The sequence below is a fragment of the Artibeus jamaicensis genome, unplaced genomic scaffold, assembly GCF_021234435.1.
Source record: "Artibeus jamaicensis isolate MK-2021 breed Jamaican fruit bat unplaced genomic scaffold, CSHL_Jam_final contig_475, whole genome shotgun sequence".
Taxonomy (NCBI): domain Eukaryota; kingdom Metazoa; phylum Chordata; class Mammalia; order Chiroptera; family Phyllostomidae; genus Artibeus; species Artibeus jamaicensis.
The window spans coordinates 1,709,890-1,723,231 of record NW_026521852.1 but is presented as its reverse complement, the minus strand read 5'-3'; the positions used below and the strand labels follow the sequence as shown (position 1 = coordinate 1,723,231).

At 44.1% G+C, this 13,342-nt stretch overlaps 1 protein-coding gene and 1 pseudogene across 1 annotated transcript; both read left to right on the top strand.

The window, feature by feature from the left end:
- The first annotated feature begins 2,183 nt into the window (after positions 1-2,183).
- LOC119056801 (mitochondrial fission factor-like) lies at positions 2,184-2,949 on the top strand (annotated as a pseudogene).
- Positions 2,950-9,249: 6,300 nt separating this feature from the next.
- Positions 9,250-13,292, top strand: IL24 (interleukin 24). Its single transcript, XM_053668014.1, has 5 exons — positions 9,250-9,440; positions 10,589-10,651; positions 11,542-11,700; positions 12,130-12,204; positions 13,101-13,292. Exons 1-5 carry the CDS (start codon positions 9,270-9,272, stop codon positions 13,182-13,184), a joined length of 552 nt encoding a protein of 183 aa, XP_053523989.1. The 5' UTR covers positions 9,250-9,269; the 3' UTR covers positions 13,185-13,292.
- Positions 13,293-13,342: the final 50 nt, after the last annotated feature.

Genomic DNA, 13,342 nt, shown 5'->3' with positions numbered 1-13,342 from the left:
AAAAGAAGGTCATATTGCTAGGGTGTTCAGGGATGATAGAAATTCTTTTCAACTTTTGGAAACAACAAGAAAAAGACATTAAAGAATAGTAAAGTTTTAAAATTATATTTGACTGATTATACTATTACAGTTGTCCTGATTTTTCCCCCTTTGCTGTCTCCACCCAGTATCTCCAACCCCCTCAGGAAATTCCCCCACTATTGTTCACGTCCATGGGAAAAACAGTAAAAATTTTAATACAAATCTCTCTCTCTCTCTCTGTAGGTATTTACTGAATTTTTTAATGCCAATCATACAAAATAATTTAAAGATTAAAAGAAAATTCTACCCAATCTATAATCTTACCCTTTTAGAATAAGTATCCTCAACAGGCTCTATGTGTGTGTACATACACAATTTTATATATGTGTGTATATATGTACACATATAATCAAAGACATGTACACACATCCACACACATGTGTGTGCACATGCACGTGCACACATATATACTTGCAATATGCTTTTGACAGTCAACGATGTATCGTGACCATCTCTCTATGTCAAGGCAATAACTGGTGGTGAAGTCATCCCAGATTCTGTGAACAGAAGAGAGGAGGCACAAGGTGGAGATGAGCAGCTCCGTTTGGCTGGGAGCACAATGTGTAGAGGTTTGGTGGGAGATAACGCTGGGGAGGTCTCAGAAAATGTGCACTTCCAGGTCAGAGAATTTCAGTAATTTTCAATGGGCAATGATAAAACTAATGGTTTGTTTAAATCGAAAATAAAATTTTAAAACATTTGCACTTGTACTTAAACTTTTTTAATCTTGGAAAATATAAATCAGCTATTAGAGAAGGAAAATATCCATCACCTCACAATTCAAAGGTATTTATATTTCTAGATTACTTTCAATACATATGCCCATTTTATCTTTTTATTAAGATGAGATCATATTTCACATGTCATTCTGTTATCTGGTTTTTAACTGTAAAATGTTATAAGAGCTTTTTTAAGAATGTAAATATAAATTATTTTTAGTGGCTGAATAGCAAGCATTACATTACATGAACTTCTACCCATAGAAATAACCACCTAAGAATCACACAAAAGTAAAATGAATTTAACTTATCCACCCTTTTAAATGCAATCCATTTACTTGGTTTTGAAATTAAGAACTGATTTGAGAGCAACCATGTTTGCTGGACAGCAGATAGGTTTTTGGCTCTGCACTAGGTGCTGCAGGGAGGCCAGAAAGGCAAAAGAAGAGCAGTGGATGAGGGGGAAGAGGGAGGACTTTCCTTATGAGAAACCAAAGATGATTTGGGGGTTGAGGAGTAACACGTTCAGCGTTGGCATTAGGAAGTTTCTTCTGTTTTAAAAAATGATCAGTCTGGAGAGAGTCTACAAGATTTTTTCCTTCCTTTCTTTCTTCCTTCCTTTAAGAAAAGCATCTTTAAGTAAGCAAAAACAGATCAAAAACAATAATTAAGTGAAAAACAATCAGTGGTTGTCCCTCTTCCAGCAGGTTCCAGAACCTCTTCTTGGTCCCATCCAAGGGGACCAGTAGTTGTATGGCCATAGAATTTGTGGAGGTCACAGAGGTTGCCACCAGTATCCTCCCTTTATTTTTGCTCATAAACTCCTGCTCAGGCTTCCCACCTCAGATCAAAAGTCACCTCCACTGGAACTCCTCTCCACCCCTTCTAGCACTGTTCCAAGACTGTGGGCAACTCCGTCTCACCTTGATGTTTTTGTAGGCTCCATCCTTCTGTTAATGGCTCTCAGACAATGTGGCAACATGTCTGCTTGCAAGACTCATTACTTCAGTACTGCTTGTACTGACTCATTAGAGCCTAAGCATTGTCTTAGTTCATTTTTAACAGCTTTATTGAAAGATAATGTACACACCACAGAGTTCACCTGCTTAAAGTGTACAGTCAGTGGTGTTTAGTATATTCACAGACTGCATCCCCATAGTCTAATTTTAGAACATTTTCTTGGTGTTCTGCCCGGGTTCCTCCCAAGCTCTCCGCCAATGGCCTCGTCAGGGAGACAAATATAGCTATAAATTCAGTATGTGCACATTGAAGCAAGTTGAGGGATTTAATATGAAGCACAGGAGCAGCTAGTGCCAAATGGCAAGTAATAGCTGGTAATATTTAGTAAGTGGGACAGCATTTCCTTCTCCCATCACAGCTGAGATGGCAGACAGTAGTCAAGTTCTGTATAAAATGGAATACACCAAAGGTATTAGCAGATTAAAGGTAGCCCCATCAAATACTGACCTGGAAGAAGAATTCCAAGAAGGAATCCCAAATGCTAGTATGATTATGCAGACTCCAGAAAGGACTGTTTTAGCAGGAAATAATGAAGATGTTCCATCTTCAAGACCAGCAGATCTTGGCCTCATTCAATCAACTTCCTCTAAACTTCTGCCTCTAAAAACACTGCTTCATATCTTATGTAAGTGAAAGGCCACTACTAGATATTTTGAATTTAGAAAGACCTCCTCCAACCTCTCAAAATGAAGGAATCTATGCAGTTGGCACCCTACAACAAACAAACAAACAAACAAACAAACAAACAAACAAACACACCCTATGTGTCTATTTATTTTTAGGCTGGTCTTGACTAGCCTAAAACAAAAAACACTCTATGAGTGAAAATGTTGTTTGCCAAAATGCACAGCTGGTCAGAACCGACTGCACACCTATGTTGTGTGGTGGGTCTCCTTCTGCCACTTGTAATCCTCATCATGAAAATGTCATGTATGGCATTTCAACTACAGATGCAGCAGTTGAAGAAACTTCAGGTGACATGACTGTTGGAGCTGCAGCTTCATTAAGATGACAGATAAATAAATTTTTACTTATTTCCACATTTCCAACATTAATACTTCTGAAGTCGTGGTCTGGTGTCAGAATTGATCAAACAAGCCACAGCATGTTTCAGGATCACCTTCATTAAAATAGTTTCTAACATTTTCAGCAGTTTAAAAAAAGCATTTTCTTCACCCCCAAAAGAAACTTTGGACTCATGAGCAGTCACTCTCATTTCAGCCATCTACCCAGCCCGTACCTAACTCCAAGCTCTAGGCAATCACTACTCTATTTTATGTTTCTATAGATTTGTATTTTTTGGACCTTTTACATACACACTTTCATATTAATTCATTTTCTTCATAGCCTCTTCTGACACTCAGTATGTACTTAGCAAATATTTGCTCAGTAAATAAATAAATGGATGCAAGATTGAAAAGTTGCACAGGGGAAAGAATACTATACTAAAAACCAAAAGACCTGTACTCTGATTCTGATTCTATCATTTATTTATGTGACCTAGGGAAAATTATCAGACTTTTCTGACTCTCAGCTTTCTAATAGACAAAGAAATAATATCTGAAAGGATTATGGTGAATATTAAGTGAGAAAATTCACTGAGAAGTGTTTTGTATACTTGAGCATGCTGTAGAGATGTAAGAATAACTTGTGTTTGATTTTACTTTCATCCTTTGAAATACCTGTAGTAAATCATTTAATGTGCCAATGACGGAGGAGAAAGAGGAATGGCAGCATGTGAGTCTAAGGGGCCAACCAATGGACATCACTGCTAACCTCTGCTCCTGGCATAGTGGCAGCTCATATGGGGAAAAGGGTTGATCAAATGCCCAGGTACACCACACCTGTTACTGCATGACTTTCTTAGCCAACACAAAGATAAAAATCTTTTTAGAGTGAAAATCAGAGTCAACTCAATCAGAGAAATTGATGATGTAATCTTCTTTTATCTCTTGACTCTCAGGAAATCCTAATTAATAAGCTCATCACTTCCCATCTGCATGGCATTCCCATCAATCAGATGCAAGAGTGAACACCCCCTGGAAGTGGAGAGGGAGCCTTCTCCACCTGTATTAGGTTCCCTTTTCTCTACAGGCTTAGGGGAGTCTGTAGAGGATGCGGGGTGGGAGTAGATTTCCTTCTTAAATGGCAAGATCCAGCCCTGCAGATAGATATACACAACAGAGGTGGCATGAGGTTATCAGAATAAAAGCCCTAAATCTAATAAGGTGCATTTTGGAAAAGAAAGTGGCCTTGTACAGAAAAATTTACCCTGAGAGCAACTTTCTCTCATCCAATATTTTTGTAAAGAAAATTTCCCAAGTTCCAGAAACCACAAAGATTAGAGAGATTAGAAGAGCCTCAGGTTTTAGTCTAGTCCAGGATGAAGTTTTTGTACAAATATATAGATCTGGACAAAAGGACTGATCTCACTTTCTCCAGCCTCTCAAAGCCTGGACTTGGAGCTTGCCTGGGGGTGAGCCAGAGGCCAGGCTCGCCCATCCACTCCCGCCCAGCAGAATTTGGGCTCTGCCTTTCAAGTTACCATCTTGTTTTCCCCTCACCATCTCAGCAGTCCACTGCTCCTTCCTTATCCTTTTCTGTTCCTATTTCAGCTCTTTCCCCGAAGCCACTACTTTCCTCTAGTCCAGGGTTTCTTAGCATCAGCACCATTGACATTTGGGGTCACATAATTCTTGGTGGTGAGGAGCCGTCCCGTGCACTGTTTAGCAGCATTCTTGGCCCATTATACTACAAGTCAGGAGCACCTTCACCCCACTCCCACCCCAATCCCCTTTCACAATATATTACTACAGCCAAATACATCTCTAGGCATTGTCAAAATTCCCCTGGGAATTCCTCATTGAGGATCACTGCTCTACCTCCTTCACCTTTTACTTGAAGGTCTCATTTGTTAAGCACTTATCAAGTAGAAGACACTGGGTTAAATCCTTCATTTGTTTTATGTAGATGCTTCTCAAATTTTAGTACACATAGGAATAAGCTGGGGAGTTTCTTTTCTCTTTTCCATTTAAAAATAGATTTTTTAAATTGTACTTTTTGTTAGTATTTATCCCTGGGGAGTTTCTTAAAGCACACATTCCAGTTTAGTACCTTCGGGGAAAGGTTTGAGACTCTGTGTTCTTCACAAGCTTCCAGGCATTGCTGTTGCTGCTGGTCCTTGGACCACTCTTTTCGTAGCAGGGCTCTATGCCTTTGTGCCCTTGTGGCATGGTGAGGACTTGATTTTACAGATGATGAAGCTGAGGCTCAGAGAGCTCGTAAGTAGCTCAATAACATTTTGAATTCGGGTCTGCCAGCATGTGAGGCTCGTACTCATAACCAGCAGTCACAGTTGATATTGGGCTATGGTCACTGAGGTCTCTCCTTAGCCTCCTTTCCCAGGTAATGGTGCTACAACAAGCTCAGTGGAGCCTGAAACTCAGGCACGTGTTTGTCTCGGATGTCCTTATTTTATTCATCTTTCCTTAGACAGAATGAGGTACTCATGACCCCAGGTGGATCACCTGGAGCCTCTCCAGGACCTCGCGGCTCTGTTCTAGCCTGCCCTTCGAACAGCTCATCCCTCCTGCCTATCAGTAGGCATTCATTTAGGATTGCATTTGCCCTGGGGGCTTGAATTCTCTCTTTGCTTCCTGCCTTCACTGTCTAGTCTTTCCAGCCCTCTCCTGCCTCTCCTTCATCTGTTGCCCCAGGAGTCTGACTTAGTCTTCATTTCTGCCTTACCTGTGCCTCTTGGCATCTCCGTCCCATGGAAGTTAGAGATTTTTAGTAATGCCTTCAATGCTGAAGGGAAAAAATTGTGTGATGTGGGGTCTTGCCTATGACTAGAGGGCAAAACTCAGATCCTCCTGGAGCTAAAAACTCAAGCTTGGTCCTTGCAGAGGCAGTGGCAGCGGCAGCAGCAGGAAGCACAGGGTTGCAGACAATCTGCTTAAGGAAACAAACAACACTGTGTGTGTGTGTGTGATGGAGGGAAGGGGTACTGGTACCAACTGGAGAGACTGGGAAGGGATGTTCCTCCCAGTGTCTGCCGTCTGCACTGAACTGGAGAAAGTTTTCTTCATAGCACATCCTACTCCTAGACCCAGACTTTAGGAGACTCTTAGAATGTTTGTTCAGGAAGGTAATTTAGAGCAGCGCTCAGCAACCTCTCCCTGTGAAGGGCCTGAGAGTAGATATTTTAGGCTTTGTGGGTCACATGGTCTCAGCCACAACTATTCATCTTTGCCATTGAAGCACAAAAGCAGCATAGACAATATGTGAACAGATGGGCATGTCTGTGTCCCAATAAACTTTATTTATGGACAGTGAAATGTGAATTTCACAAAGTTTTCATGTTTTACAGAACACCATTCTTGTCCTGGCTGAGTTGCTCAGTTGGTTGGAGCACTGTGCCTGATTTCCGATCAGGGCACATACCTGGGCTATGGGTTTGATCACACAAGGTTGGGGCCTGTACAGGAGGGGCCTCCCATCCATGTTTCTTTATTTCTGCCTTCTTCTCTCTTTAAAATCAATAAACATACCCTTTGATAAGGATTAGGAAAAAACAATATTGTTCCTTTGATTTTTAAAAAATTATTAAAAAATGTAAAAAACATTCTTAGGTCATAGGGCTAAGCCACTCTTAGCTTATTCTTGGCCTGGATTTGCCAACCCCTGATTTGAGTCTAGCGTTTCCCCTAATGTTTCCATGGGATGTGATAAAATACTCATGGGAAGTGCTGGGTTAAACAAAGCTACACACAGGTCCTGCCTCTCCCTCACGGGACTTGTTGGAGTCGTTAGTATTCTCGTTAGCAGGGCAAGTATACGGTTCCCAGCAGGGCTGGCACAGGCCAGGCTTCTCTAATGCACTGACAATGAGTCTCTTGTCTCGTGGAGTGTCTTATAGTTGAGCATTCCTCAGGACTAGGTTCTGCTGGCCACCCCTCATTTTACATGTGGGCAGTTGAAGCCTGAGTGCCTTGCTAGCTGGGTATCCAGCCAGGTCTCAGTCAGGTCTCACAACTGCACTGATTCTCCCGAAACGCCACACTGCTGAGCCCTTTGGGTGAGACCAGGCAGCACCGTGCAGTCTGAGGCTATCCCACAGGACACCAGCTCCCCCAGCTTCAGACCTGGCTATGCAAATGCATGTGCCTAGGAAGGGGCATATTTTGGTTGAGTGTTTAGAACCCTGGGTGGCTGCACATCAGAAAACACTCCTAAAATTCCTGTCTCTGACTGACTGAAGAAGTGCTTATGGGCTATCCTTAGCCTTTGAGTTACTGTCTCATCATTATAGGCATAATTATCGAATGGTTTGGGCAGTAAGGAGATTGGTGTACTCTGCACGGCAATAATGTATGAACATGTATCTAGAATTGACAAAGCATCTCTGTGTCATTTGTTGCTTACACCAGCCTCTGGGTGAAGTAGGACAGTTTCTTTTGTTTCTTTTCTTCCCTTTCCTTTTCTTTTCCTTCCCTTCCCCTTCCTCCCTTCCTCCCTTCCTCCCTTCCTCCCTTCCTCCTTTCTTTCTTTCTTTCTTTCTTTCTTTCTTTCTTTCTTTCTTTCTTTCTTTCTTTCTTTCTTTCTCTCTCTCTCTCTCTCTCTCTCTCTCTCTCTCTCTCTCTCTTTCTTTCTTTCTTTCTTTCTTTCTTTCTTTCTTTCTTTCTTTCCAGCTTTAATTTTATAGATACAGAAACTGAGGTTCAAGGTACCTAGGAGACTTGCCCCTGGTCACACAGACAGTGGCAGAGCCAGAACTCAGACCCAGGTCTCATCTCACCTCAGGGGTGGCTTTCTCCATGGCCCCATTGTCTTAAAGTGAAGGGTGAGTCGGCAATGAAGTAATTCTTTAGGAAAGCATGACCAATTTCCCTTTCTCCACCACCCTCTTCTTTGCCCCTCCCCCACACCCCATAATATATGAATCTCCAGAAAGCCATGCTGGCCTGTACACCTTTACTTTTGAAACAACTTGGACAACTGGGATAAGAACTTTCCACCCACAGTTACACTCCTGATTGGTGAGCAGGGAGGGTGCCTGCCCAACTTCCCCTCTGTAGCAGGAGCCAGCCTCCTCCAAACAGCAGATGTCAAGCATTGCTTCCAGACCCTGAGGTGAGTGATACCGCAACTCCTGAGTACTTTGCTTTGAAGCAGCAGACTTCCACTTCATTGGGAATGGCAGAAGTCAACTTTTTAGTGTGTATGTAAGGATAAGTTATAACTGTGGATGAGGAGCCACTCTCCCTGATTCAACACTAAGAAGAATTTAGGCTGGATGGGAGGAAGAGCTAGAGAATTATGAGGCCAGACAAGAATTTTCAAGAGAGGCCTTAAAGCCTGTGGAGTTTGAAAGAACAGAATGGGAAGACCTTGAGGGAGTTGCTTAAGCTCAGACTTGCATGACAGAGGATACTGGTCTTGGACCCCAGTGAGAGATGATTGTATGTTGGCAGTCATACTGGAGACAGGTCCTCTTTCATCTGCCTGTCCATTGTTGGGTGAAAGGCTGAGTGTCTTCAGGTGTGAAACCAGTGCCTGGAATATGAAAGATTCTTCAATGGTTGTAGAAGGAAGTAAAAAAGAGAGAGAGGAAAAAGAATGGAAGGGAGGGAAGGAAGAAGAAAAGCAAAAAACAAAGAAGGCAGGGAGGAGGAATGCTCTGCATACAGTTATGATAATAGATAATGGGTCATCTTCCTCTAGCTTGGGGCCTCTTCACATAGTCATTCCCAACTGGAAATAGAGTGGAAGGTTTTAAGGCGATTCATCCAGAAATGAGATTCTTCCCTCTTGTTCAGTTACCTGAAAAGTTAATTCTTAGGGTCAAAAGTGAGTCGTCAGTTGAGGTGATAGAGTGAGGATTAATCCCTCAGATCCCTCGTGATGAGGAGTCAGAGATGGCCTGGGATGAGACGAAGACCTGCCCAGGTATGCCTGGTGCCTGAAGGGCAGAACTCAGACAAGCAAACACTTAGTTAAGCTCTATCCTCCTGAGTTTGGGCTCCCAATGCATGTTCTTCAGCACATTGTAATACCCGCCTCTCCTACGCATTTCTTCATTCTTCTTAATCAAATTCTGACCAGCACGTTGTCAGCTAGAGAGAACTGTAGGGGTAAAGAAGGAGGTGCGGAGCGTGTGTGATGTGGTTGGCATTTTGGAGTGGGAACATAGTGAGACAGCGAGACCAGCAGGTAGGAGATGAGGGCAGAAAGTCCTTGCCCTCCCACCCCAGTGCACCACATGTTTGCAATATTCTAACCCTGAGAAACCACAGTTGTCTCACATTTCCTGTCTGTGGGTCCAAGGCTGGCTGAGGCAGATCAAGCAGCATTATTTCTGGGCATACCACTCCTGGGCCAGAGGACTTGCCTCAGTGGGCTGCCTCCCTTTCTTTCAGCAGGATCCTCTTGGTCCTTCCTTTGCTGTGGATGGGCTCCCCAGTGCAGAAAGCTGCCCTTCCCTGCCTGAGTCTCATCCTGTTTATCTGGAGCCAGGGTCTAGGAGTCCAAGGACAAGAATTCCAACTTGGGCCCTGCCAAGTGGAGGGAGTAGTTTTCCAGGAACTGTGGGAAGCCTTTCGGGCCATGAAGGACATTGTGGTGAGTGAAGTGTCACTCTGGACCCAGCTGTGAGGGTTACTGTGTTGGGGAGGATAATATTTTGATTATGGAGCTCTTTCTAGCATGCTAATTATTTTCCTACAGAATAACTTTATAAAGTCAGAGGTATCACAAGCCATATTTTCTCTTGTACATGAGGAAACTGAGACTCAGAAAGAGGTAGTCGATCTATAGAAAAATAAGGACAGCCCAGGAGGAATAAAGAATGGAGCCTATTCATCCAGGCTTCATCTGCATCCCAGGGAGACATGAGACTTCGTCAATGGGAAGTCATGAGAAGTCCTTTGAGTCCCGCCTACTAGAATTTTCACCTACTCTTTAGCCAGGATCCCGCCATCTGTTATGTGCTTATGCCTTGGCTAAAGGTAGAAAGAATGGTTAATGCTGAGATGGGATTGGGCAGCTTGTGTGATTTGACTGTGGATTTCTCCTGTGACTGCAAGTGCTCTAATATGCACCCTCACAAAATCACTAAACTCCTTAAAGAATAATCCAGAAGCAAGGCAGAAAGTGGGAGCTCGATGGGGCAGCCTGGGGAGGGGAAAGTGCTGCACTGGGGACAGAAAACTTATGTATAATCTTGACCTTGAAACCAACCCATACAACACTCCAGCCCCATCAGTTTCCTTATTAGCACAACGAGGAGGTAGATAGGACAAAGGATCTCGAAAGCTCCTTCCTCTCAATGATTCTTGGACTCGAATTCAAAAACTGAATGAGTTACTGGGCTACAGGGGAAGCTCCAGAGAAGCTTCCCCTACAGACAGAAGCACACCCCCACTCTCATGGAATAAAGAGGTAAAGCCTGCTCCATGGAGGCACTTAAACCAAATAGTGTTATTTCCTCCTCCTGTGTCAAATGACCAAAGGAATCAAACAGGTCCCTGATGAAGGTTCTAAGGACTCCTGGGATTCCATCTGCCCCTGGGGGACAAGTTTGGTGATTTTCTGTGGCTGAAACCCATTCCTTCACCTGAGAGGCCAGCTCAGTCCAGCCTTTCCTGGGGCTCTGAGATCTCATATACAGAGATTTAGGGGTCTGGGGAAGCAGCATGTATTTCCAAGGTTGGTTTCTATGCTGCTCCCAACCCCTAACTTGGAGACATCTCTTCCTTCTGTTCCCAAAGCAATCTCAGGATAAGATCAAGAGTGTGCGGCTGCTGCGGAGGGAGGTTCTGCAGAACATCTCGGTAATCAAATTTCCTTGGGGAAAGACTATGGCTGGTCTTCTGGAGGTGGGGGTCAGGGGTTGTCTAGAGAGGCTGACAGAAGACTTCATTTCTGCCTCACACTGGGCCTACACAGGACAAGGCTGGGCAGTAGGCCCAGAAGTTAATGCATGAGGTCATCACCCAGGACCTGGGTTATGCGGGCACGTGTGTGGTGGCATGGGGAGTGGGTGGAGGTCAAGGCTCCTACACATCTGTCTACACGATTGATATTAAAGAGTTGCCATCAATCTTTCTCTTCTGTATCTGCTTGGGTCTTTTTGTTTCCAGCCTTTTTTCCTCACCCATTTCTGTCTTCTTATCACCTATCTGGTCATCCAGTGAGCACACTCATACTTCCCTGATCCCTGTAGTCTTTACTCTGTGTGCTTGAGGGGGCTGGAGAGCAATCCCTGCATTCACGGATGCTGGTGTGTTTTCTTTTTCTCCCCCTTTCTTCTCCTTCCAGTTCCTTTTCCTGCCAACTCACAACCACCAAGTTCCAGGTGCTTTTCAGGGTCTATCACCACATGGGTCTATCACTTCACAGGACTGTTAGGGAGGTCATAGGGTAGAGAAAAAAGTTTTAAGCAGATGGGGAGTCAGAAGGCCTGGGAACTAGGCCCGTGTCTGCCACTGACTAACTGTGTGATTGGGCAAATCCTTCTCTCTGGGTCTGTGGTTTCTCCTGGAAACCAAAGGCACCACTCTCTGTGCCCCCGAAAGGCCCTTTCAGATCTAATGTTATCAGTATCTCCTAGAAGATCCCTGCCTCTTTTGTGCTTATCTTGCCTTGGTAACACGTGGGTTGTTTATCCAGGGCTGGGGTGGGCAGAGGTCTTTGGCTCCACCATGACCTAGACCCTCTCCAGGACGATGAGAGCTGTTACCTTATCCATGCCTTGCTGAACTTCTACTTGAATACTGTTTTCAAAAACTACTATAAGAAGGCAGCTGAATTCAGGATCCAGAAGTCATTCTCTACTCTGGCCAACAATTTTATTGTCATCCTGTCAAAACTGCAACCCAGTGTGAGTAGAACAAAGTTAGGATGGGGGCCCATGGAAAATGGTGTTTGGAGAGGACTCCTCTCTCTGTATCTGGTTCTGGCTTTTATTCCACAATCGGGGAAAGGGCATAGGCTTTGAACACCAATAGTCTTTGGTTGAAGTCTAGCTCTGCTTCTAACCAGCTGGTTAACTCTTTGCAAGGTGCTCAAACCTTTCTGGCCTTCAGTTTTCTTACCTATAGAATGGAATGATCACTGTTACCTGGCCAGACTGCTGTGGGAATTAGAGGGGGCCCGGCCACATGGCAGGTGTTCTGCATTGGCTCCTTGAGGATGTGGATTTGGTGCTGTCCTCCTTGGCCTTGAGGACCCCTCCACCATCACTGGGAAGGAGTGGGAGCTTACCTTTGCTCCTACCAAACACTTGGCACATTTTTTTTCTGTTATCCAGCAGGAAAAGATGATGTTTTTCACTAGTGAGAGTGCACGCAGGCGGTTCCTGCTGTTCCAGGGAGCATTTAAACAGGTAATCAAGGCCAAGAGTCCAGGGCTTGCTTGAACTGTCACAGAATGGTACCTCAGAGACCAAATGCAGAATTCAGTGCAGTTGACTCCACCAGGCTTGCCCCAAAGCCACCTGCCTTAGCAGGAGCACAGGTATATTTACATGAATTAGTATTTACTTTGCTTAAGCACCACAAATTACCTACTATGTTTTCCTGCCAGTTTTCAAATTAAAATCCTATTATATTTCCCTCCAATTTGATTTCACAACCTGTGATTTCTCTTCCTGTGAGAGAGTTTATGGGTATTTCAGCTAGGCAATTGGAGTCAGATGTAGGGGAGAAAGAAGGGAGACTACCCCTGTAACCTCCCCTCCCTGTAATTTCCAATACACATCCCCATGCATGGTATTTTCCACAGTGCTCAAACGGTCTAGTTCGTAAGAAAAAAATATCATGAGGAAATATATGACCTTTTCACAAACTAAGACAACGGAGAAAGTCCAAATTTCATCCCAGCTCTTAAAACATATGATTTTGATCACTTTTTAAAGAAACAGATATGTGGGCCTAAAAATAAATAAGGGGTAGTAACACACAAAGGAGAGGGACCACCCCGGCTTCAGTATCCTCATCTGCACATGGACGCAGGAGGTGGACCACATCCACCCGCACTGCTTTCTATGAATCTTGTTGTCAGGTCTCTGAATGCTTTTCCCTTGTTTCTGACCTGCTGCTACCCCACTGGCCCACTGTCCTCAACCCCAATGCAGGCAACACACATAGTGGGGGACAAGTGATGTGTGGCTGAAGCTGTGATGCCATCCTGTGATGTGGAGCCAGCCAGTTCTAGGAGTGGTGGGTTGGGAGAAAACTTATTGTTGTAGCTAACATGGCAGATTTTCAACTCTTCCCTTAGTTGGACACAGAAGCGGCTCAGACCAAAGCCTTTGGAGAAGTGGACATTCTTCTGACCTGGATGCAAAAGTTCTACCAGCTCTAAATGCCTAGACAGAATACCCTCCTTGTTCTCCATGTCATTTCAAAAGAGTGTCCCTTCCTGTGATGTTTTCTGGGCACTCCACACCCTTGACCACAGGTCCCCTTCTTGGTCCAGGCTTATCCTCAGAGATTTCATTCTTTAAGTGGCCCCAACAACAG